Raw genomic sequence first — 26902 nt, forward strand, 5'->3', positions numbered from 1 at the left:
TTTTTTTTTTTTTTTTTACAAAATCCCAAACGGGATAAACAAAAACGTCCAACATTTTTGCGCTGAAAGGACGAGCCAGAGATCATTTCCAGCCAGTGAAATCCCTCCGTTTATTTGTCCTGAATCTACTATGGGCGTCTGATGTAAATATTTGTCCTCTGTCTTCCTRTTTGTGTTTGTCCCGTTTTCCTCCTCAGCATCCTGGGGATGCATCTGTTCGGCTGCAAGTTTGGCTCTGAGAGGGAYGGAGACACGCTGCCGGACAGAAAAAACTTYGACTCCCTCCTTTGGGCCATAGTGACCGTGTTTCAGGTGAGGCCGTTTTCCCATGCGGTTCGGTCGGGACGCTCCTTGAAACATCCAGAATCTTATCTTGTGCCTCTGGCTTTGAGCTTCTTGATGACTGGCAAAACTTTTGTAGAAAGTGCTAAATTCTTAGCTGCAGATTCAGATTTATGGATGGGAGGCCATTTTTCTTCAAGGCGACGTTGTCTGCATATATATCTTTTGAAGTTCACCATGACTGAAATGWGTGTTTTAACCCAGTAAAGAGGGACAGATGTGCAGCAGAATGAGCTCAAACTGCTGCTAAAAATGTTGGAACTGGAATAAATATGTTCTGGGCGTCTCAAACTGAGGCCTTCAGTTGTACATGTGACTCAGCTTTACAACAATTACAACAGTTTTCACCAAAAAGGTGACGTCTGGATGCCCAGGGTTTAGACATTGTTCATGTTCTTGACACTAGTCAGTCATTTAGCCWTAGCTCTGCGCCTTCGGGTCATTTCTGCTTGTAATATATCAATATCGAATATGTAATGAGGAACTTTTAAACAGGCCGTTTTCAACTCTGGAACAATCGGTCAGCTTTAAGTCGAAGCTCAGAACTCGTTTCTTTAGAGTCTTTTAATACCATGTAACGTAGAGGCTTCTCTTCTTTTTATTGTTTTTATTGTGTTTTTTTTTTTTTTTTCTTGTAATGTGATTTTTACTCTAAACTGTTTAGTTGGTTGTTGTTGAGCACTATGTAAATCAATAAATCAATCGATCAACCAAAGGTGACAGGTGTAGACTTCAGTCGGCTGAAGGAAAAGCTGCCTAGGAGTTCAGACTTAATGCTGATAGTCAAATCAGTTGTGTTTTTATGCAGTGGAGCAACACAAAGTGGTGCCTGATTGTTGGGTTACGGAAGAGCAACACACAGTTTTTATATTTTTCCCACAAAATCTTAAAGTCTTTTGTCTTTAGAGCTAGATTTCACCGCAGTACCAGACACAAGTCTTTGCAAATATAGACAGTGAGACTGTTTTCCCATTAATTTTTTTGAAGTTAGCTAAAGTTCAGTTAGACTGAACAGAGGTCATCCGCAAGCAGACATTTTCAGACCCTGTCTTGGATTTAGACGTGCACTTTAACTGGACCATTTCCAACACCTGAATACAACTTCGTTCAAAATGACTTTACATGGAAAAATCCCAGTAAAAGACACCAAAGTTTGCGGTTTTTGTTACAAGCACCAACACAGGCAAACGTAGCTGAAACTCTTCCGGTTTGACTTTTTAAATCCTCTTCTCCTTCCATGTATAGATCCTGACCCAGGAGGACTGGAACAAGGTGCTGTACAACGGCATGGCCTCCACGTCTCCGGTAGCGGCGCTTTACTTCATCGCCCTCATGACCTTTGGGAACTACGTCCTCTTCAACTTGCTGGTGGCCATCCTAGTCGAAGGCTTCCAGACCGAGGTAAAAACTGCATGTGCGGTTTAAATTACCGAGCCCAGAAAGAATGCGAAGGAAACTTTATGCTCACAGCTAACAGCGTTCAGGTCAGAATAACCCAGCTCGGTTCCAAGTTCTTCACTTTTCCCAGGAAAACCTGTGTTGGAGATTAATACTTTGGCACAAGTCGGCGGTAATGGATAAGTGTTTATAGCTGCAAACAGATGAGACCTTCTTGCACTTTTTGCAGTTGGATGTAAGATATAAGATCGATGGTTGCTTCATTTTTTTTTTTTTTTTCCATTTTTTTGCTTCATGTCTGTTATTCCATCAGCCTTGTCGCCTTCCACTCATTAATCCTTTGTTATTGTTCTGCTTGTTTTCCAATGCCGTGAAGTTGCAACACGTCATGAGAGAACTATGTTGACCAGACGAGATCCCACGGCGCCCAAATCCACACTTTTACATAAGGCTTTCATGCACTTATATTCTATTTATTTATTTATTTTTTTTTTATTTTTGTTGTCAGTAAACTTTAGCCTCACTTTCATAAATCACTTTAAATGCCAGACAAACAGCTATGATGTATTACGAAGCGTGGCGCTTTCCTTGTGAGAAAGACTGTAAAGAGCAAAATGAGAGGAGAAAAAGATGTCTGACTAAAGTTTGATGCAATCAAATAAGACAGCTGTGGGAAGGAACTATGTTTAAAAAAGAAAAAGGGAAAACTCATTCAGAGGCCTTTGCCGTTTTCTCTCTCCATTAGCTAGCAAAAACTTCCCCAAACAGTAATATTTCATTGCCTTGTGTTGTAGATTTTTCAAAGTATTAGATTCCATTTGGACTTTATTGCAGCTTACAAATGTGAATAAAATATATTTGAGTTTTAAGGTAGAACTTAAATTTAAAAAAAGAAAAAAGCACAGACACCTTCATGTACACTCAAACATCTAAGTGTGAGAATCTCCATGGTTCCCTCAGGGAAGAGCTGTTGCCTTAACTCTCCCTTACTTCTTTTTTTTTTTCATCTTAACATCTTTTTCTGCAAACACTAAGTTTATTTTTAGTCAGCCAAACTTTCCTTGCGTCAGGGTTGCTAGGTAACGGGTAACTTGAATGACGTGGGCCACAGCCAGGAGATGTGCTCAACTGTGGTGCCAAGACACGCACACACCGCCACACTCTGTAAAGATGTTACTTTTAATCTTCATTTTGCTTCTTTTCTTCATTAGATCCACCCTTTTCCTGCTATATATGGCACAACTAGCCTCCAACCTCCATCTAAGTACATGCTCATTTTACCTACCATTTTTTCGTCAGTATCTTTCTGTTTCAGGCTCTAGCAGTGTGCCCATGTGACTGTACAGTATCYAATGCAACAAGTGCAACCTTGCTGACTTATGTCTTTTTGGTGATTTTTATATTTTTAACCCCAGAGAGAACATTGAATTAATCATTTCACACCCAGGCATATTCTTGCAGTATCCACATTCAATGCGAATGAATACGTTTGGTTAAGATTTTGACAAGACAAACAACACTCATCTTTTACTATGGTACTAAAATTGAATTCCATTCAGTTTTGAATAAATGTACCTTTCTGAGTACATACTCAATATAGAAAAACAAATGAAAAAAAAAAGTCCATATAAGTGGAAACTGGTGGCACAGTTATTGGTACCCAGGCTTTTGTTACTTTGTACAATTTGGTCAATAGGACAGAATCTCCTAAAACATTTCACTAGGTTGTGCTGGTCTAAGATTCTTATTGTATGAACACAAATATTAAAAATAAATAAATAAATACATAAATTATGCACTTTTTAGACCTGAGGAGTCAAAGCAACACGAAGGCCAATCATGACTGTACAATTAATTTCTCTTTTTGCCCCAAAGACGCAAATGTGTGGGGCCTTAACATTTCGGAAAACTCACCCAAAATTGTTCCCCAGATTAAATTAAAGGTCTTTAACACTTTGCAGCCTTAGCACAAAGCTCAGGAGGAGTGCGGTAAGTGATGGTTGGACAGCAAAGAAGCAGGTGGCAGGAGTGTGCCATCAGGCCATCGGTTCACGAAACGACATACAAAAAAAAAAAAAAATCTGAAAAGCACACGTCGCATAGAGTAAACAGCTTGTGGGGTCCAAATGACATCATCCAGAAAAGGGTGTTAATAGCATCAAACATGGACCAGGCCAATTTGCCCTACAGCACCCCCTGAACTGAGATAGACCAAACCGAATATTGTAGAGATCTCAAATTTGGTATGTTTTAGATCCCCTCAAATCAAGAAAAAGTCTGTCCCAAAATGTGTAGGGAGGCGGCCATTTTGAATCAAAGGGCAATTTTGGCCCATTTTTTACATTTACAAACCCCAAACTTTAATGAACTCACTCACTTACTAGGGATTTTGAGCTGTCGGCTTCATTTTCTTCCCTTACATTTCATTGGTGTAATTTGGCTGATATATAATCAAAATCTGCTGGTATTTAAAAGACTTGATCATGCAGTGCTCAGTAAAAACGGCGTCCAGGAAAGATTCAGGCTTACAGCATCTCAGATCCATGACTTTAAGTAACATAAGGTACGAGGTTCTTTCCCACAAGTCCATTCATCATTTTCGCCACGAAAAGGCAAAAAGCTCCATCTTATGTGAGATTGCATCTGATAGAAAAGATTGCTTTCTGCCGACATCACTCCCAAACAACCGGTTGCCATATAGATGGACTTTAATGGTTGCTACTGGTAATTTGTAACCTCAAGCTTCCACTTCTTACAGTATCTGACAGTTTTGGGATTTTTACATTTTTTTACCTTTCCTAGCATTCTGATTGTGTGCTGCCGCCAACAAAATCTTGGTCCTGGTCCAGTATTGTGGCCAGTTGATAACATGAATGAGCTTCTGTACATTTCTAGTTAGAAGTACCGAGGAAATAACATCAACCTAAATAAGTATAAGGTACCAAAAAATGCTTTAGTTTAATTTTTTTTAAAGGAATTGGTTAGGTTAGGTTAGGGTACCAACAATTGCTCCACCAGTGTTTTTCCCAAAAACCTTTCAATGTGAGATTATACCAAGATAATAAAGGATTGATTTTTATCTCCAGAAGCTGTTTCTATATGCACAACATTAAATGAGACTCCTTGTCTTACAAGCCTCCACATTCATTAAACATCACACAGGTTAACTCTAGAGTACGACATGGCTATGCTGTTTCTATGCTGCCCTCACTTCTCATGCTTCCACAAGTGGCTTTACTGGCCCTGGCCGTCTACTTGGATTTGTTCTCTAGCAGGATGAAGTCAACATTTTCCAACATGTTGAATCATCTTTATTGTTCTCCCCTCTGCTCTCGTCCACCGCTGTGGCTCCACTCCTCTCCTCCGTGCCTCCTCTCCCCTTCTTCTTCTTCTCTCCGGCCACTTCCGCTAAAAGGAAATTTCCAAGCGGGAGGACTTGCATGCCCAGCTGAGCCTAATTCAACTGCCTGTAGACTCAGGGGTATGTACAGCTCTGCCTCTCCTCCCTTCCCTCTCTTCATTTAATCAACTAACCATCCTGCCCAGTCCCCCTCCACCCTCCCTCACCCGTCCCTCTTCACCCTTTCCTCCCCTCATCATTCCCTACGGCGGCTTTGCAGCGACGCTGTAGACCTCTCGACTGCCGGTTTCCACTCATGACAGAATGATGAATAACATCATGGAGGCCATTTTGCATCGTTAATTTGACAGGTTAATATTTAGCAGACATTAATGTAGATATTAACATGCAGCTCTAAGCCACGCTTAGCCACGAGTGCCTTCAGGGGACCGCTTAGCCTTATTGGAAAACAAAACCTTTCTAACTTGTTCTCGGTGATATTGAGCAGTGCAGGATTTAGTTTCAAATTCTTTTTTTCTTTTTTTCCAAAAGTTTCGAAAATCTTTGTGCCTGCCAGTCCAATCCAGTAGAGTACTGAATGGGAGCTTTTCCAAGGCCTTTGAATGGACGCTGCTCTCTCTTGGGTGTATAAATCAGTCGAAAAGATGAGCAACTGTAAAGATGAGCAAATAATTGGCTCTTTGATAAGAAGGCAAAACGCAGCGATTCCCTAGGAGGGTTTCGGTCCAAGACACAGAGTCTAATTAGGACTAATAACACAAGTGAGGATATGGGGAAAAATATTATTGATCATTTCTCATTTAAAGTCATAGTTTTGAAGCAGAGGTTGACCGATTCACAGGTCAAGTCTCTTTTTGGGCCAAAGCTTCTAAATTTCAATCTCAAAATTTTATTTTGAAATGAACGTTCTGGAGAGCCGGCTGTTAGTTTTCTCCACTTTGTCATCCTTTATGCACAAAGTTAAGAAATAGCAAGTCGAGGGCTACACTTAGTCCTATCGGATAATGTCTAAAGTTATTCTCCTTATATTCTCTGTTGTCTGTGTTGTACCAAGTACATCAGTGTGAAAAGGTTTTCACTTAAAACATTATATTTAACTAGTTTTTACTACTTAGAAAATGAAATTCCAAACATAAATATCTCTTAAAATGAGAAGGTTTTCAACAAAAAAGTTGAATCCCATGATAAGTCTTTGGTTCTGTCTATACCATCTCCCACCTCATCCTGAAGAACCTCCTCTGGTTGGCTGTGGTGGTTCAACGATGCTCTACTGGTACTAAGCGACCTAAAGTATGCCATGGAAATATCCCTTTATAGTGCCGTCAGCCTGAACCAAACCCAGATAAATCAATGCTTCTATATTCTTCACACCAAATTCTGACTGTAGTATAAATGTCATCTGGACTCCAGACTCATCAGACCAGAGTTTCATAGCCCATCTGCTAACCAGAGGTCAGTCGCATTTTCAGTCATCTCAAACCACTCTGACTCTGACATCGAGATGTTTCCATCCACATTCTGGATATTTGCTCTTTCTTTGGACCATTGTCCATAAACCTGATGGAACGTTGTGTGTTAAAATCACAATAGATCCTCCTCTAGAGGTTAAAAATCACGTTTACCACGTCTTGATTCTTAAAGGCACTGAGCTGCTGCTGCCATGTGTTTGACAGAAATATAATAGTGGTGACAGAGCGCAGAAGCAATTTCCAGTCGGCCATCTTTCCAGACGCAGGAGGCAAATCTCCCATCAGGCTGTCGGAGCATGTTTCCCATCATCTGCCCGTCCTCTAACCTGCTCTGCATGGCTCCCTTACTGCTGCTGAGACTAACTGAACTTCTGAGCTCACCTGAACTCAGAAGAGATAACCAAGTCTCCAACACTTGCTGTGTGACTTGCTTTGTTCTCCCTTATAAACAGACTCCATATCAAGCCTCATGTTGAACGCTCAACTCCGGGCAACGCTTTCTTCCGACTGTCATCTTTGTTCAAATTCTGTGCTGGCAATGGCAAAAATCTTCCTGTTTCAAACTCCTGTGGAGGAGAGTACGAAATGTGGTGTGGGATCTTTTTTTAAATGTATTTATGTTTTGGGAAGCCCCCCTATCAAAATGAGATAAACTCAAAAACTCAACCAGTTCAGAAGAAGACGGCTCATAAATCCAGTTTCCCAGAGCTGCCCAGTGCTCTCACAGAGATGAGACCATAACTTTAGGATTTTCCTCTTGTTCTTTAAGATTTCTCTGCTACGTGAGATCAATCTGATATCGCAGCATTTCCATTTACAAACTGCGCAAATTGGAATTATGAAAGTGTTGAATGGAAGCACCCTAATTAGAAAAAAAAGGTATTTCTATATAAAGTTTTTGCACTAGGATAAGTTGCTTTTTCAGCCGTATCAAAATTAATGTATTGCTTGAAATGCTTTTGTCACGCGATTGCCAGCCAGACGTTACGACTGGCAGAATAGACGAAGAAGATGACAGGAAGTGCTAGGAGGCTGATGGTGCGCCATTTTTAAAAATGATTTATAACGTGAAAAAACATATTTTATGGAAACAACGCAACACTGTATTTTAGTTAGAAAGTGTTTTTTTTGTTTTGTTTTTTTTACATTAGCTGAATATCAAAAAAGTTTATATTTGTAATGGAAACGCAGTTACTGAAGGATTTGAGTGAACACAGAGTGCTGTTCAACAAGGGCCGCTGTCATTAGGGTTGCAGCCAGCGATTTGTTTAGTAATTGATTATTCTGACAATCAATCTGGTTTAAAAATAATTACTTCGTCCATATTTTTCATATTTTTTTCCTTCAATATTAGAAATAAATTAACAAAAATGCAGATACACATAATCCAGTTACTTTTTAAGTAAGAAAATAAACAAAGTTAGTGTTGTACTTGTAAAATACATTAGCACAGCATTTCTTCAGTGAACGCTTAATCATTTGTATCAAAGCATGAGGGCAGGTCTGATCTATTAACTATTAATAATTGGATAGCAAAAGGTGTTAATAGGATTTTTCTTTACTGAATTTGAATCCAGTGAAGCAAAAAGTACTTCATGAGGTCTGGGTAGAAAATATTTACAGACAAAAAAGGTTTTTTTTTCTACATTAAATGCAAAATGTGGATTTTCTCATACAGTTTTTGGCCTGTTTACTGCTCTGAGCATGTTGCTTTAGAGTCTGTATACTCCAAATAATGATTTATCGATGACTAAATTAGTTGATGATTATTTCAAAAATGGATTAATAACGATTAATCCGATTAATTGTTTCAGCCCTAGAAGTCATTAGAGGTTATGTTTCGCGTTTTCCTTAGAAATGTGTGTTCTTTGTTTATCGTATATACTCACAAACTAGTCCTTTAAAGAAGCCGGTTTCATGAGGAGTATTGCAAATCTTTGCAAATATGTCAGAAAGCGATTGGAATAAAATTGTACGCAACAGTGATCCATTTGATTTGGACCACTGACAATCACACTCCCTGATTTGTGCGATGTTGAGTATTTTATTTCAATATAAAGGGTTTGTTTAAACTTAAATCCGATTTTTAACTAATCTAAAAGTTTGCGTTTACAGATGGCACTTTTAGTGGGCATGCACACACACGGAAACAATCACTCAGCTTCCTGTTATCAACCGTTGCTCTCTGGCTCCCGTTTTTTTTTCTTTTTGAAGAAATGTAATTGAGATCCTCCCGTTCGCGTCTGCTCTCGATTATCGAAGGGCCCGCCGGCGAGCGCTCCCATCTCCTCCTCGCAGGTCCGAGCCTAAATTGGGGGTGGCAGAGTGTAAACAAGGAGATAAAGGCAAACTCAGCCTCCGATTTTCCCCCCACAGATCATGTCTACATCTGATCTTTTCTGCTAAAACTCCGAATGCAGGGTGAGTAAAGCATTTACTGATGTGTGCTAACACCCGCTACTCCAGAATAAAAAATTCATAGCTTGTTTTTGCCGCTCACTGTATTTCTGCTGAAATTAATTTTCCAAACTAAATACCAGATGGGACTTCAATAATTGGTGTTTGACGACTAAATAATAGATCATGCCTGCCTGGAAGGCATTTCACATAATGAGACATATTCTGTATTTTCTTTTTTTTTTTTTTTTTTTTACCAAAAACAGGCTGAAGAATAACAACAGTGAGCTGCTGCTTCAGTTTGGTTATTTATCATCAGCTCCTTAGCAGACAGTAAACTGAATGTTACGCTGTGGATGAGGCACTTGGGTATAAAAGCCATATAACACTGTGTACGGTGTTCTCAGCAATGAAACAAGGCTAATATTAAACCAGAACTCCCTTGGAGCTCATCTTCCGGTTTAACTTGTATCTTTTCGTCTTTCCACATCGATTAAAAAAAATTAGAAAGCCGCAGGATTGGAAAACAATCAATAGATCCCAAATATTTACCAGGATGCATCTTTTATATTATTTTGTGATGAAGTGAAATAATGAGCAGCCTGAAAACCATTTTTACTGACTTTATAATCAAAGGTTGATTTTTTTTTCTCTCAATCATTCCTAACTTTAGGGCTGTTGAAGAAGGCGCTACTCGATATTCCAGAGCTGTATTTTAGTTAGAAATTCAGAACTAGAAATATCCCTTATTGTCTGAGAGTGGGTAAAGTCAGTTGTACCAGAGGCAAGTTAAAAGTAGCAGGGAAGGATCTACGTTGACGCTACTTTGTGCACTTAGAATGCAGCAGTCTGTCACTAAGCAGCTCTTCAGTCCTACAACAGTATCATATTTGAGGTGGGAAGTATACAGACAAGGGTTTGTTGCTAAATTTCTTTCACTGCCTACTAATCTGTACATCTATCAGTCAGTAATGTTTTTTTTTAACCCTCTTGCTTAGAACAACAATTAAGTTCATGAAACTTCACCAAAAGAGCCGAGCTAATTTTATGTTTTTAATGTGGTCTTGAGAAATAGTTCTGAAGAAAAAAGTTTAGTTTTTTTTTTTACAGTATGTCCTGAGACTCTTCTGTAGGTTTTGCACAGATTTTCCATGAGAAACACCCGTTACAAGATGTTTCAGGGTTTCAAACTTGCCAAGCCTGGTGCTAGGGCTGCCATCCGGTTGCACACCGGGTTTTTGAGTGAAAAAATATTGAAAGTGGACAGAAAAACTCAAAATATCACCTGGTAATTATGTGTTATTAGAAGACATCATTAACAACACCTAAACACCGACTATAAAGTCTTAAAAAGAAAAAGGTAAACATGATCAAAATACAATTAAAACAATGTCATTTATTTGAACTTCAGTTGCTTCATCCTAATAAATATAAAATAATGCTTAGCCTGGTGGGGGCACAAGTAAAGCCTCATGGCCCGCCAGGCTTATAATACATTGAGAGAAAGCCAGTCAGTTGTTGTCGTTAAAAACTAGCCACCTCTCTGTTTTGAACCTCCTGGACATGGGGAAAAAGGAAAGGAATTAGCCATAGCCGCAACAACCACAGAGAGAAACACTATAAATTTCAAATATAATGGAGCGAAAACACCTAAAATACATGTTTATCAATGAAAAAACATCTGAAAATGTCTTCTCCAACTTCAGCTCGACAACCTATAAGCTAACGCAGCTGCGACTCCAAGATATCTTGGGGTTCTTGATACGTCCTGCTGTGAGCCCACATTTCGAAACAGCAAGGAATCCTCTAAAATATGTAAATGCATGATTACAGAGACCATAAAAGGGTCCAAGTGGCCCTTGAGTTGATTGGCCCACCAGTTCATTACCATCCACTCTTGCTACATCATTCCCCCCCGCATCCCCCAAGCTTCCCAGGGTCAAGCAAATCAGATGGGGGGTTTACGACGCAGTGGCAGTAATCGCTGGGAAGAAAATGCAAATGCGATCAGAATAGAAAACCCGGAACGCACAATATTCATACGCTCCTTTTCTCCTTGGCTCGTGGGAAGTATCAAGAAAGTAATTTGTCAGTTCAGGAGGTGATGCGTGGCGGTTTGGTCCGGAGGCTTTTCTACCTACTGTTTATTCTCTCTGCTGCCACAGAGGTCTGACTCACTGGGCCGCCTTTTCATTAATACGCCGTCCACTGTGGCACCCTCTCCCGCTTTAATAATATCTGCTGGCGCCAGCGAAGCGGAACAAATACAAGCGACATATCTAGTTGTTTTTATTTCCACTGATTTGAGGGAGGAAATCCGTCCATGGAAGAGGTAACCAGAGGAGAAGCATGGGGGGGAAAGATTTAGAGAGTGAGGAAGGACGAGTTAAATGATAAGTAGAGAATACTTTCAGCAGCTACAGAGGCGAGAGATTCATCCCTAAACCGTTCTGCTGATGGTCGGATAATTTAAAGAGTAGTGCTTTGAAGAGCATCCAGCTTGCTTTGTGTAATAATTAGACAAACAGCTTCTTCTTACTCAAAAGCTCTCAGTGCAGTTTTTAGTGGCGAATAAAGGAAATTCAGAAACCTGTTGTTGTGTCAGGGCATTTGCTCCATGCTCTCAGTTTTCCTTGCACAGCAGAACTTTACATAGCTGGGCCTTTGTAACAGACATCATAACTCAATAAGGCCCAAAACACAACGCTTGTGTCCAGTTTTTTACGCTCTGACCAGATTTATGCATGACTCAGCAGTCCAACAGTTTGTACTTGAACCACACCAATAAACTCAAAGCGACTCAAACAAGAACGCTCTGACCCTTTAGTTTTTTTTTTTTCTGTACTTCTGAGCTCTTGCCACTTTTTGCGAGTAAAATATTTTAGTTGAATTCTTCCCTCCCCCTAAGCGAACGTGTCTTACTTTGCCTCACTTCCTGTCACTCATGACATTCCTGTCAATTTGTTGCTGCAGACGAAACAGACCTCAGGGAATCGCGAGTTGTCTGTGAGGCCCTGGTCACCTTAGCGGGTTCTGATCGCTGCGTTTGCCAGCCGACCCAATTTTCTGACGAAAAATAAAAATAATATCTTTAGTAAGAAAACCATAGTCTGTTAAATGTTTTATTATTCCATTCCACTTTGTGGTAATGATAAACCTTCTTCTGTGTTTGGTCTGACAAAACACCAGGTTCTGCTTTGTAATACCTCCTTTGCTCATTTATTTCACAAGGGGGACGCTTCTAAAACCGGGTCAGAGATTGATTCTGTTGCACGAAGCATGGAAGACGTCAATGGCAGCAAAAAGGACTTGTCGCCTTCAACAGGTAAGCCATGATCATCAGTAACATATACTGACTGTACATAAAATGCCACAGAGGACCGATGTGAACCGCCTGATGTAAAAAACATCTTGCACTACGTGTGTGCTAAAGTTTTATTTGGACAACCTGTTTCCTCAAGGTGTACCTCAATTATTCCCCGCCTGCTGTCTTTATGGTCGTCCTCAAACCAGAACAGCAGCTTTATCCACCACTCGTTGTTTGCCAGTTCCCATAGACTCTTATTGCTGCTCAGGCAGCAGCCTGGAAAGGAAATGGAAACACTGCGGTAAGCAGTGCAACTTCCAACTTCCCATCTGTCTCTTCAGGCACCTATAAAGCTGCGTACCTGGCTGGAAGACCAACTTCTTTACCATCCAAAATTTTGTTAAACCACAAAGGAAAAATTAGCATTTTTAAAGTTGCATTACCCTCCTATTGCTCTGCATTGGTGTTGCTGCCAAACACAATGTTCCTTTTCACTTCCATCAGATTGCTGGTGTGGCGATGTATTCATGTTACCCTACATGAACATCCTCATAGACTAACAAATCTATCCGTCTGTACTTCAACAGTAGTGCCGGTGAATGGTCATGTGGAAATGAAGACCAGTCTGACTCCACCGCTCATCACCCACACCGCTGCCACGCCCATGCCCGTCCCCAAGTTGCCCGTGGCTGGTGACCCCATCCTGGGCTACGAATCTCGTCAAGGCAGCAATATCTCCATGGACCCAGCCTGCTTTGACAAATCTCCTGTGAGTAAGAGTGTTATTTGTTTCCCCTGCGCTTTGCAGATCTCTTTTGGGATGGAAGGTTTGCCAGGATGTAACCGAGCAGCAATAAATTGCCTCCTCTTCCATTCGGCTTTGGCCACAGTGTCTCAACTGAGTGTGTGTCTCTTCCCAATGAGCGATGATGATTGATGTCTTCTATCGATCCGGCCGTCTGCTTTTGGCTGTAATCACCACTCTATGTCACAAGCTGATGATCAAAAAGAAGACTTGAGAGATTAAATCCCAATCTTCCATGCGCTCACGTCTATTTATGTCAGTAGTTGCATCTCCATTGACAATAGACAATTGAACATGGATAATTCTGCTAATGTCGGAGGAATGCAATTTTGCAATTGTGGTGTTTCCATGAAATAAGAAACGCAATTAAAATCACACATAAATAAGTTTTTTCATGCGATAAGTTATTAAAAACATGCTGCGCATAATCCTCCAGCCACTTCCTGTTGTTTTCTTCTTCGTGGTTTGCACCAGGGGCAACATCTGGTTGTTGATCACATGATTTGTGTGATGCAAAAAGAGTGTTTCCATTGTAGTTTTGCAAAGTAAACCATTTTTTGTAAGCACCTCATCCTGGTGGCAAAACTTTTCATAGAAAAGAAGTTTCTATGAAAAGTTTTATAGTTTTTTCCGGAATTGGGGTGTTCCCACAAAACAAATTTATTTTCAAGATGTCAAACTTCCCAATTATATGGTTAATGGAAATGCAGCTGGTGTGAGTCACAGCTCTGATTATCACATTGTAGAGCAGCTCTATTAAGGTCAGCTGCCCAGAAATGCAAGAAAACCACACAACTAACCAATGAAAAACAGCAAAGTCGTGAAGACTTTTCTCATTGGTTGTCCTCTTGCGCCACTCTCTCCACAGACCAGCGCCCGCTCCTCTCCGCACGGCCAGTGGACGACCGGCAGCGGCTGGGGCAGCCGCCGGTCCAGCTGGAACAGCCTGAGCCGCGCGCCATCGTACAAGCGGCAGAAGCGACAGTCTGGTGAGCGGCGGTCTCTCTTGTCCGGTGAGGGCAACTCAAGCTCTGACGAAGGAGACGGTGGAGGAGAAGGCGGAGGCGGGTTGGTGGACGAAGACGACACGTCCCTTCCTAGGACGGACTCGATGTCGCAGCCTCACGGAGGACCGCGGCACAGGAGGATGGAGTCTGTGGAAACTCGCAGCTCCATGGATTTGCCTCCTGAGGCCTTACTGCAGGTAGAGCAGTTTTTGAAGCTGTTTGGCTTTCCGAGCTTCTTTAACAGTGTTCATACCTCTTGAACTTTCCGTCATTTTGTCCCATTACAACCACAAATGTTAACGTCTTGGTAAGGTTGTGGAGAACCAACAGCATCGTGAAGACCAAGGAACCCATTGGAGCAAAGTGCTGTTATAAACATTCCACTTTCAAGCAATTCAGGAGCCCTGCATGTAATTTCTTTGAAAAAAAATTTTCTTTAGAAATGTGGACAACGACATGTGGGCAACGTATCCGCTGCTGCATCATGTTTAGCATTGAGATGCTACTTTAGACTTCCTCGCTAACTCCTTTTAGCACAATTTGAACACAGTCTTTTCCAGCGCCCAATCAGATCGTTTTTTGTTTTGTTTRTTTTTTTAAGCAAAAATGAACCCTCAGTGGACCAAGAGAAGCTGCTGCTGTTTGCGGATGTCGCTTGTGCACCGGGTTTTACGGGTGTACCAGAAACAAAGGAATGCATTGGTTCCGGATGGAATAAATATGATTAACACTGTTGAAAATTTTAACCCGTTAACATTTATGTCATTAATTAGTCGAAATTAAAATGTTAAAGTCTTAATTAAATTATGTTAACACATTTGATGGGAAATGCTTTTTTTGCGTGCTGGTTAGATAAAGACCTACATGCAAAATGCTGCAAATCACCATGACGACAGCAGGGACACAGAAGGTACTCAGAGTTGATAGGAAGATGGACAAAGGACATGAAAATGCATCTGAAAACAATTTTGTCTTTTTGCTTCCTCCGTACAGAAACTAAAATGTATCATGTACAACAGATCTGACTATCCTTTGGTTTTAGAAGCCTGTAGATCTGCATGTGTAGAACTTAGGAAGGATAAGGTAATTGTATTTATTTAGCACATTTTCAGCAAATAGGCAATTCAAATGAATTAGAAGGAAATACAAATAAAATATTAAACCAAAGGAAAGAACAAAAGAAGAAAAAGTATAAAACTACATATTAGTTCCCCTTGTTTAAGAATAAGCAGTCCGTAATGTATAAGCTAGTAGGGGTTTCTATGGATTTCTGTTCTGATAATGTTAATCTAAGGTGGTAAGGTGAGTTCCTCTGAAGTATATAAAGTAAATGTTCCTGTTCTGGGATGTTAAGCAAAAGTAGTCCCTAATTTACTTACCTTCACGTTTTTTTTGTTGTGTGTTTTTTCCATCCACGCAGGTGCCCTACCTGCACCGCTCAGCCAGCATGCACAGCTCCAGGCCGCCCTCCCTGGCCCACCTACGGCCTCCAGAACACAGCGACTGCAACGGGAAGGGAACTCCGTCGGCCCTGGGCCCGACCAACGTCTCCCTGGAGGAGAACACAGAAGACGAGAATGCGGAGGAGGAGGTCAACCAGGTTAGTCTCCACCTGCTGTTGCCTTCATACACTAACTCTGCCCTCCAGAGATGTTGGAGTCTGAACAGTATGACAAGCTTACAATTCCCAGATTTGTACTGATGGTCGCATCTTTTATTGGTAAAGCCGGTTTATCCAGCAGGAAGCTTTGGACATCTGGATGACGCATGTTCTGTGCGTGTTTTCCTCTGTGTAGAGTCGTTTTGCCAGGATTCTCCGATGGATGGAGAAGAAGCAGCCAGCATGGTGTCGGCAGAGAGACACATGGTCCCTCTACCTGTTCCCCCCAGAGTCCAGGTACGCTCCACATCAGGCTTTTTTTTCCCTTTTTTGTCAAACTCGTTCCATTGCGTCTTGCAGATTCCTATCTGTAACAAAAAAAAACAAAACTGTTTTTCAATCTCTATTCTGACTATAAAGCTGTCAAAATCTTGTCACAAAGAAAGTAAGCAAATCTGAAAATGTACTGATAAAATGTAATCTTCCAATTGACCAGAAAAGGGTCTTTTTTTCTTTTGCTGGGTTCGACTGACATAGTGCTGACTCTAAAGTCATTTTCCCGCAACATGAATGTGTCAGGTTTTTTTTTCCCTCATCCCTTTTTATATCAACTCCGATTCCCTCCCACACTCACACTTCAGAAGTCTCTTTCATCTGCACATTTCTGCCGTATCAGGGGTGAGCGAGCGGCAGCCGAGGGAGGAAGGGAGTTTTTCCCTCTGAGTGCGTCGCGTTTTCTCGGCCATGTGCGGAGTCTACACTCCTCCACCATCGTTTTTACTCTGAACTACAAAAAAAGTCAATGAATTGTTGTCCTATAATTACACCGCGATGATATCTGAACAACATTTGTATCTTTTCAACACCATTAAGAGTTTCAGGTTTCATTAGCCTCCAGTTTAAATCTAGACTTATATTTTTGAGTTGTTAAACTTTGCCTTTTTACAGCTGCAACAACCGCAGTGTCTCTCAGTACAGGGTGACATTTGTACAACTATACAGCAAAAAAAAAAGCAATAATATGGGTTATTTAGCCTGTTTTAAGAGGGAAAAATGCAGGTTTAGCAAGCTAAATATGCTCCTTTAAACTAAATATTTTGTTAGCAAGCTAAAAATGGAACTTCAAGCTTAATTTCAAATTAAATATTTAGCTCTAACCCAAATATTTATTTTATAGCTAAATATTTATTAGCAAGCTAAATATTTAGCCACAAACTAAATATTTTGTTCGGAAGCTGAATATTTATCTTGAAATTAAATGTTCAGCTCTAAACAAAATATTTTGTAGCCTAATATTCATTAGCATGCCAATTTAGCTTTGTTAGGAAGCTAAATATTTAGCTTTAAGCTAAATATTTTGTAGATCTCTGCAGACCTTTTAGCTAAGCTGTTTATTTTGACGTAGGTAAATATTCAGCTTCAAATTGCATGTTCAGCTCGAAATTAAATATTTATTTTGAATCTAGAAATATATTAGCAATCTGAATATTTAGCCTCAGACTAAACATTTAACTCCAAGCTAAATATGTAGTTAGCAAGCCAAATATTTATATTGAAGCTAAGCTAAATATTTAGCTAATATGCAAATTAACTTGCCGATAATTGGAAGTGGATTACCAAAATAAAAGCTGGATCTTGTGAACATTTATATAAACTCATGTCACACCTTTATCGTTTAGATTTAGCTTATTCAGTTTGCAAGCTAAATAGTTAAAATGGTTTGCCAACTTGATATTTACTTGATGAGCTAAATAAGCAAAACATTTAGTCGTTAACTTCAACATTTAATTTAACTAGATATTTAATTTGGAACTAAATATTTTAACAAAATAAATATTTAGCTTATTTAGGCTGATAACTAAATATTTAGCCTACTAATTAAATATTTAGTGTGAGACAGTGGCATTTATACATGAATGAATTAYATAGTGAGAATATGTATTTAAAAAATGAATTCCTGTTTATTTATTTTATGACAGGTTATCTTATAACCTAAATTATTGCCGCCTTGTTTTGACCGGGTCACTTTAAAAACGGTGCCACATATTTCAGGCTCATGGGTTTTAATTCAACCTTCAAATCAACCATAACGCTATAATGACATCATTTAGTATATCTCTGCAGACCTTTTAGCTGAGCTGCGTTTGAGCTTATTTAGATGTTAAATCAAGCAAACAGGCTTTTGAAAGAGGATCAAAAGCTGCATTTGTCTGGAGGCGTTCACACGCAGCCATCCAGGTTCCTGCAGCTTCTGAATTCAAAACTGTTTTCCTGCTGACAAATGTTTGTTTTCCAGTCAGGCTGTAAATGCCACAACAAAGGTGGAAATAGCTTTGGAATGATTTATTATTATGGGCTTTTTTTTCCCCCTATCACAATAAAACCCACAAACTTAGAAGCCAGAAAGAAAAATGCACAACACATGATGAAAATTAGGTTTTCTTCATAATTTTGTTTTTTATCAGAGCGAAGAGAATAAATGCTAAGCAGATAAATGTTTTTAACAAATTAAATAAATGGTACTTCCTCGTGTTTTGGTACAGTAAAGACAAATTCTAGTTTCATTATTCGAAGTCAAGCAATTTTCACCACGCACAATTTTCATCATGTTCATTCATCTCGGTTCTTTTAGGAGACCTGGATGCTTCAGCTCCCTGGTTTCTGTTGCATACATTTAGGAAAGGGTTTATGGGGAAACTCCTCCTGGGGTCTGCTGTTGTCGGGGCTYTAGGGAAACAGAAGGAGCTGGTCTCAAAGCGGATTTGTGGCTGGTTTTCAGTCGCAGTGGGCCGTTGAGCTCGGGTCCTTCGCTCAGAGTGACACCGAGGGCACCGGCTCTACGYGTCGCCCGACTCAGACGCCCGTTTGCACTCACAGTCTTATCAAGAGCCAGCGGCGGTGCAGCGGGGGGGACTGGGATCAAGCTGCTCTCACATCGACCCAGGTTCACCTTGTCCGGCCTTTTGTGCACGTTGCACTTTCCGCCAATTACTGGGGAAGTTTTTAATGAGTGTGCACATAGTCTCTGCTTTCTGCGAGCTGGACCCCRAGTTATTTTACCTCCTGAATATCTTGTGAACTAAGACCAAGCACCATAGAAAATCTCCAAGGATATTCCGGGCTCACTGAGTGAAGCTGCTCTTGTTGATCTGCTGAARCATTTCAGTTTAGATATTTTTATCAAGAGGATCCCAATATGGGTCAAAAATCAGAAACTCAAAGCTTTGTTTWAATGCAAGGCTAACTTTGTACTGCTTACTTTTTGTTTTTTATTTTTTACTGRTACTTAAGCTAATTGCTTAATTCAGTGTGGTTCCACAACATTGTCAAAATATAATTTATCTCTAATCAGACAAAACCTGCAGAAAATGTTCCCCTGCTTTCCACAATTTGTACTTTGCTTTAGTGCTAATGCTAGCATGCTCATTCTCTAACATCACTATGAAACGTAGCTCCCAGTTATTCATAGGAAATTAGGCTTTTCAAACTTTATTTTATCTTTAGTTGTCTGTTATCAACAGAAAATGTWGCTTTTCGTGCCAGGCTAGGCTAATGCTAGCGTCCACCATCTTGATTTCACTTGASTAATTTAGAACTCAGCTCTCTGAATATKTTTGGTTTGATTCCAGTTARCCGTAATAAATGAGCAAAACTTACATAAAAAGAAATTGCTGCTTTATAAAATTTGTGTTTTGCTTTGGTGCTAGGCTAATGCTGGCTCGTTTACTCGGTTGGTTGAAGTGAATTCTGGTGCGRTCCGAATAGACATGTGAACGCCAAGCGGACTGGAGACCTCTTTAAAAGCAGGAAGTGGACTGTAGTGCAGGGCATTCTGGGTAGATACAACCAAAACAAACAAGTGAGTCTAGCGCTCGCWGGAGAAATGGTTTCTGGATTTTGGTCCGAAACAAAAGAGAAATCCTACAACCACTAAAATCTGACTACTTTCCATTTTTAGTCACATTTTATGAAGAAGGAAGTTGGTCAGAGGTTTTTGTGTYGTTTCCTTCAGTAGTACTTGTACTAGTAAATTCAAGATTTGATCAACAAGTGTTTATTGCCTCATTTGCACTTTTCCAAACTGCACACACCAAATTAGGCTGTGAATGTCTAAAATTCTCCATCTAAAATCTAGAACTACACAGATCTCCAGGTGTCAGAGTGGCGCTTTTGGACTTTAATCATTTTACTAAAGCAAAGATCAGGACCGAATACCTAGAATCTAATTGGAACATCTCAAGTTTGTTATTGTTGTTGTCGTTGTTTTTTAATGACTTCTGTKAAATTCTGTCAATTTCTCCTCTTGAGTTTTAATACGCTTCATRATATTTGGAAAAGCACAAAACTCTCTGTGATGGCTATCAAACACCTTTATGCCACCTGTCATTCAGGAGGGTTTGTTTTGACACCAGAAAAACCGCAAAGGTCAGGAGTGTGAGGAGGGGGGGCAGGTGGGTTGGAGTGAAATCTTCCGACTCCTGTCAGAATCTGTTTCTCATTCGCTTCCTGTTATCAGGATGACTTCTGACTGAAAGTGTTATTTTCACTCGAGCTTCCAGTGACAGTTGTTTTTGTTTTTGTTTCTTTAGCAATGAAATGAGCTCTCAGTGCGTGTGTGTGTTCTTGTGTGTTTGGGAGTTTTGAGGTGGAGCCGTTTCCTGCTAAAGTTCACTTCCAGATATTTGCCCTTTAAGCCTCAGAGGAAGAGATGGAGCCATGTGTCCTCCCTCCTCTGCCACTTGAGAAAAACACATAAATTCTGTATAATCAAGCCTCTGGCATGCGGATATTAATAATGCATGAAAAAGCGCAGGGAGACAACACACACACCCATACATGCGAGACTCTGCGAGTGGTGGCACAATGATGTCTGTGTTACCAAATAAAGCCAAAAAYCCAGATCGGAGCCCCCGCTGCACGTTCAGACCCACATGAGCCTCCAAATCTCGCTTGATTCCTGGTTTAATYCATTGCGAAAAACAGTCGCTTCCCTGCATCTCTCAGCTTGTTTCCATCAGCCTGCAGCCTGGCTGCCTCTCCGGTGGACGTCTCGCACAGCTAACGACACCTAAATCTACACCTGTTCGCTGAACGCAAAACTACCTGGCCGTGTCGTCAATTAGTTTTAGTAMATCTTCTTTTGCARGACAGGAGAGCATTTCTCGTTTTAGAGACGTTTAATCTTAGGAACGTATATTTTCCGTTTGGATTGCTTCCACGTTTTAATTTCACTTCGATCCTCCTCCTGCTAAATGCTCATATAAAGTTTAATGAGAGTCTAAATTACAACACTGGGAAGAAATAAACCGCCACGCGGTTTGCCAAGTAAAACTGGCTGCTGTTCCATCAGAGCAAAAAGTAGATAAGGAKGAAGTTTAGTTCATTTTTAATTTTTTTTAGCAGTTTTGTGTTTGAGAAACTGTAACTTGTTTCGACTTGCAATCGAGCAGCAGGAATTGACGTTTAAAAATGAAAATGCATCTAAATTAAGAAAAAAGTGTGAATCGCTCCAAAAATCACACACGACAGAGTTCAGTCTTCAGATGAGTTTAATTAAAATCATCTACTCGTAGTAATGCCTCRTTCATCCAACTCATGTCATATTCAGCTCGGATGTGCTTTTCTTCAACAGCTGCAACACTGATCTGGCATTGTGTTTTTGCATTTTTTGTTGTGATAAATTACCTGGATATGCTGCTGATTTATTTTAAATGGGCAGGATTAGGTGTTTTCCAGCCACATAGAACCATCTTATAACACAATCAAGTAAGTATGTTAACTTCGGTTGTTATAAAATCCTGCATATATCAAATAGGGCTTAAAGGAAATTTGACTTTATAATTTAACGTCTTGAAATTGGGCCTCTATCTCTTTAAGAAGCTCCTGCTCTTTCTGAAACTCCGCCTTCAGGAAGTCATCACAACATGGCTCCTCTATTAACCCTTTAACCACGTTTTTACCAGCGTTGCTCTGAGAAGTGGCTCCTCTAACAAGCTCAGCAGATGCGCATTTCCACCAGGTCTTTGCTAATTGCTGCTGGCTAGTCTGCAGGAGACTAGAGGAGTCACAGGAGAGGGCTGCTCTGTGAGGCTTGAAGCTCTGAAGCTTGGAAACGGCAGCTCAGAGGAGGATCTTTGTCCTGTAAGGCACCGCTAGGTTTTTGATGAGGGAATAATATAGCACGATGTAAAGCTTAAGACGTTGAACAGCATTACCACAAATGTGTAATACTGAGAACAAAAGCAGAAGTGTTTGCTGAAGCTTTTCAAATGTGATTAATGCCTTTAAACGGGATCCATTKTGGAGCCTCACAATGGCGTTTCTGCTTTATGCAGACCATGTGGTCCTGTTGGCTTCATCGTGTTGTGACCTCCAGCAGTCCCTGGAGCGGTTCGCAGCCAAGTATGAAGCAGCCTGGAATGAGGGTCAGTGCCTCCAAACTCTAGGCCGTGGTCTTGAGCCGGAGAAGGGTAAAGTACCGTCTCCGGGTCGGGGAAGAGGTCCTACCCCAAGTAAAGCAGTTCAAGTATCTCGGGAAGAATCTCCACTTTCACATCGTGGTTTAGTACTTCTATGATCTTGACTCCTACGCTGTTTGGACAACCAACTTCTGGTTGAGTCTCAATTGGCAAATTGGCTTTGGAAAGGTTTTGGTTCAATGATCTCGATGATGGTACCACTGAGATTGGGGAACCTTGGTCAGATTAGGAAGACAGGGTCACCTGGTGTTAGAGTCTGGGCTCCTCAAGTGGGGAAGAACACCAACATCAGACACAATGCGAATTGCTTTACAATAGAGGGTGGGCACCAAGGCATTCGGATTTCAATCTGCCCTGTAAATACATTACATTTCAATACACTCTTCTGTTATAATTGACGTTTTTATGTTTCCCCAAGGTTCCGAATCCTGTGCAACAAGATCATCACCCACAAGATGTTTGACCATGTCGTTTTGGTCATCATCTTCCTCAACTGCATCACCATCGCCATGGAGAGGCCTCGCATCCATCCCACCAGTGCCGTGAGTGTTGAGGCTTCCTCTGCTAAGTTAAACTCTTGATACCACTGGCACTCAGCCTTCAGCGATGCACAGAGAGAGAAATGTAATGTATTAATCATTAACAGAAGGTCCATAGATGCGCGAGTTCATAATGGAGGCACTCTGTGACAGCTTAACACAACCCCAACGAGAGATGCAGGAAGGGAAAAAAAAAAGCACCTGTTAGCGAGTCCAAACGCAAGGCACTCACTAAGACCAGAATTTGTTCTGTGGCTCACACTCTGCAGAGAATTGGAGCAGAACATTGTGTAAGCAGGGAACCACTCCTGTTTGATTGTGAGCCAGTTGCTCTGGGTGATGTGTGCTTTACCCTCTGTATCTGCCGTGCTGCATATTCAGCACCGTCACCTCCACAGCTGAGGCGGCATCCCTTCAAACAGGGCAGGTGTGGCGGGAAGCCATGCTGCATGGAGAAAAGCAACAAAAAAAAGACCCACAGCCATAAATACAGTCCCTTTGCTATAGTACTCATGCCCTATAGCAAACCTTTTCACATCTTGTCAAGCTACACCTCAAATAAGTAGTCTTTATGTGGAAYAAAAAAGATACTTTGAAAATGGTCAATAACCCTAGATATGGTATTTATGTTTCTGTATATTGTTCTGTACTGTCTGCCTTATTTTGTTCCTGTATGTTTCTCATTTTAAATCAAGTTACTGGGGGTTGGGAGGAAGAGAATGTGATGATGCGAGATTCTTCACCCTCTTCAAAATAAAATCATGAACGTAAACGGCTAACTACTTGAAGAATCCTTAACAATCAATTTCCAAAACYTCAAGGCAGATGTCGCACTTTATTCAACTAAAACTTTACAAAACAGCCAAAATAAATAAATAAAAAATGTGATTGACGGCATCATTCGTCATTATCTGAATGAATGACACTTCRTGACAACAGTTGTAAACATTCATGAAGACTCCTTCATGTTAATGACCGTTGTCATGTTATGCACACATTTCAAATAAAGTGTTACAATTAGTTATTTCTAGTTAGCTCTGGGAGGAGGCAGAGGAGTTTGACTTTTTTTTATTTCACAGATTTTCTGTCTCTCTCCATACTGTCACAACATAGTGACGGTTTCAACAATTACATAAAATATATACATATATATATATTTGATCAAAGCTACATACCGCAGCTTTTGGATTGGTTTTCCGAATGGAATCTCAAGGCCCCGAAACTTTCAGATTGTCAGCCCTCATCATTGGGAAGCGCTGTTCTAATACCATAAAACCCTATTGAACAATTTATGGTTGCTACATGAGAAAAAAAAAAAGTTAAATAGCAGTAAATAGTTTACAGGGACGCAGTGTTTGTCTCAAAAATCAGCAGAACCTAGCTCAACTGCCTAATCCATAAGTGATGGATTATTCTTTTTTTTCTCTTGCCCTATTTGTGGTTGAGTGTCTCCGGAACTTCTTGTTCTGCTTGTTCTGTGTTCTCCTAATTGATTAAATTACTTGAGCTCCGGTGTGCATGGCTGACGTCCAGAAAGGCGAGATGTTTGGGGCCCACCTGTACTAATCAGTGCAAAGAGATTATACACACACTCACACACACACATAGGTGGATTYCTTCCCTCTCACCTCAACCTGCATGAGCAGATTTAAATATCGGCAATCAGTCGTGCTAGCGCTCACATCAAAGAGTTGGTATTCCAAAAAAGAACATTTTGTCATCTCCCCCCGTCCTGAACGCTGTGGTCATTATTGAAATAGGATGAAAGTGCGCGACGCAGCAGGCTGCCTGAAACAGGAGAGAGAACRGTCGTTATGGTCCTCCACACCCCATTTTGCCACGGCTGTTCATTTGTCCGTCTGGTTTGTTCCGTATTAATGAAGTCGATTATAAATCGATTTGCGCCGATTTTGTTCCGAGCCGCGTACGACGTGCCCAACATGTATAATTTATCGTTTTGTTGCGACCATTTTATAAGGAGACGCCTTTTTTTTTTTTTCCATCGCCCTCCATGTTAGCTTGACACAAAAAAGGAAAAAAAAAACACCAACCGGGCTTTCTCTGAGCGTATTCATCGTTACGCAGATGAAGTGCTTTTGGGTGTTGAATGCTGGCTGAATAATTAGCTTATTATCCTGAAAGTTATGACAAACACTTTGCATTTGGCCYGCCGTCCGTTTCTGTTTTCATTTGGCGCTGGCGGGGTTGCCTGGATACAGTCACGCTGCATCTGAGTGTAAAACATTGAGGAGCATTACACTATCTAYGAGGAGTTATTATTTCTAACCGARCCAGGGGAGAGTACATTACTGTCCGAAGCTCTGAATCGAATCGTATTTGAATGTATAAATACAGTCAGTTTAAGCTCAGCRTCAGGCGGTGTGATGGATTATWATGCTTTGCTGTTAAACTCATCGGTTCATCACTGTGGAAGTGGGATTTTCCATGTTGAAGTGAGACAAACACCACCAGCACTTTAACTAAACAGTATGGAGGCGATGGAAAGGTACAGTCTGTTAGCAGTCAGTTAAAGCAGKKCTGTCAAACTCATCTTCATTTTGGGCCATATCAAAATTCTGAATGTTCTTAAAGGGSCGGTTATGCCAGAATGTATTGATAAAACCCATWAAACTGTTAAAATRTCAATAAATAGCTGTTTGTTTCAGCATTCAGTAAGTGTTTTGATCAGTCCATCCAGGATTTTGTGATTGTTTTTGTGTTTTTTTGCAATCGAAAATACATATTTTGTGGTGCTAATTTAGAAAATAAGTTATGTTTGACTGTTTATAGCCCACTGTGTTCCGACCGGATGATTACTTGTGTTGAGCAAAGCTTTTTAAACTTTTTTTTATTTTAAAACATTTTATTCGATTACTCAATTACTACAATAATCATTTACAACAGCCCTAGTTGTCACTGAGTGGCCCGTTTGAAACTCTAGCAGAGAAATCCACTTCAATGGAAGAAATCCCAGACGGAAGAGAGATGAGAATTGAGCGGAAGAGTGAAAGAAGGCAAAAAATATGAACCCGTCATCCCGGTGTGTAGACAAAAAATCCCTTTGAGAAAGTTTCTAGACCTGGCGAATGTGACCGTTGTCACAGTAACCAAGCCGCCACGTTTATCCATCAGAGAGAGAGAGAGAAAGAGGAAGAGAGAGAGAGAGAGAAAGAGAGAGAGAGAGACGACAGTGGCGTCTGCAGACTGGAATTTATGGACCATCTCCACTGAAGAATTTCTACTGATGTCATTCCTGGTGTTCCCAGAGACTTCGCAAAGAGCTCCGCGGGCCTGCCGTCTCCGTTCGTAGTGTACACATGTGACTCCTCAGAGCATGTGCGGTGGCAGTCGGAGGCCGTGGGAAAGACGGCTACCTACGCCCACACACACACATCCACAGACGTTTAGAGGCAGRACRGGGTCGTCTTTTCCTCAGGCGGAGGGGGGAGCAGGGAAAATAAGCACTCGGAGAGGGGATCTTATTCTTGGTAGCCTTCGTGTTTTCCCTCTTCTGTCCTCGTTGAGGTTACTAAGTAAGCTCCCGTCATCTTCTCCTTGTTCACGTCAAACTGAGGCTATGCTGAAACGGATTGAGAACGGCCTCAAAAGTATCCCTTCGACAGGAAAAAGCTTACTTTAAGTAACCTCGACTGGGTTCTTGAATATTTGTAAAGAAAAGAATGTTAATGARATTCCTTGCTTGAATATTTTATGGAGTGCGAATAAAGACCAAGCCTCATAAGGGGCCCTGCCAGCTATCATTAGACTGCAGCAGGAGTGTTTATAGAAAAAGATGTGCTCAGATAAAATATGAGGAAAGTAGCTGCCTCATGCATTATTGAGTGGGACTCTGGATTAGTTTASAGGCAAAACTTTAGGCTCAGCGGAAAGCTAAAGAATAAAGATGTTGGGGATCCTAACCAGTTTCGTGTCGCCTGGTCGTTCTGCAGGAGCGGATCTTCCTGACGTTTTCCAACTACATCTTCACTGCGATCTTCGTGGCAGAGATGACCGTAAAGGTGAGACGTTCACTTACAGCTTTTATTTAATCTAATTTAGACTTTTTTTCTTTGCAGCCCAGGAGGGTCAAACTGACTGCTGGGTTTCTTCAATATGCTGTGAGGTTTTTCTGCACTCTTTAGCAGAGACACTTATTAGATCCCTTTATGGAACCGTTTTTAATCTTAACTTTTTAAAC

At 40.8% G+C, this 26902-nt stretch overlaps 1 protein-coding gene across 15 annotated transcripts in view; it reads left to right on the forward strand.

The window, feature by feature from the left end:
- cacna1g (calcium channel, voltage-dependent, T type, alpha 1G subunit) overlaps positions 1 to 26902 on the forward strand; it is a 301230-nt gene that overhangs the window by 204272 nt on the left and 70056 nt on the right. For 12 of the 15 annotated variants that reach the window (XM_008437987.2, XM_017310772.1, XM_017310773.1 and 9 more), the window contains 10 exons: positions 198 to 312; positions 1588 to 1743; positions 5156 to 5221; positions 12199 to 12292; positions 12862 to 13043; positions 13948 to 14283; positions 15507 to 15686; positions 15883 to 15983; positions 22584 to 22707; positions 26655 to 26723. In XM_008437987.2, the coding sequence (XP_008436209.1) occupies positions 198 to 312; positions 1588 to 1743; positions 5156 to 5221; positions 12199 to 12292; positions 12862 to 13043; positions 13948 to 14283; positions 15507 to 15686; positions 15883 to 15983; positions 22584 to 22707; positions 26655 to 26723 (1423 nt within the window). The remainder of the gene's footprint in view (positions 1 to 197; positions 313 to 1587; positions 1744 to 5155; positions 5222 to 12198; positions 12293 to 12861; positions 13044 to 13947; positions 14284 to 15506; positions 15687 to 15882; positions 15984 to 22583; positions 22708 to 26654; positions 26724 to 26902) is intronic. The other 3 variants (XM_008437998.2, XM_008437993.2, XM_008437999.2) reach the window with 1 other exon arrangement.

Source organism: Poecilia reticulata, linkage group LG19 (genome assembly GCF_000633615.1).
Source record: "Poecilia reticulata strain Guanapo linkage group LG19, Guppy_female_1.0+MT, whole genome shotgun sequence".
Lineage (NCBI taxonomy): Eukaryota > Metazoa > Chordata > Actinopteri > Cyprinodontiformes > Poeciliidae > Poecilia > Poecilia reticulata.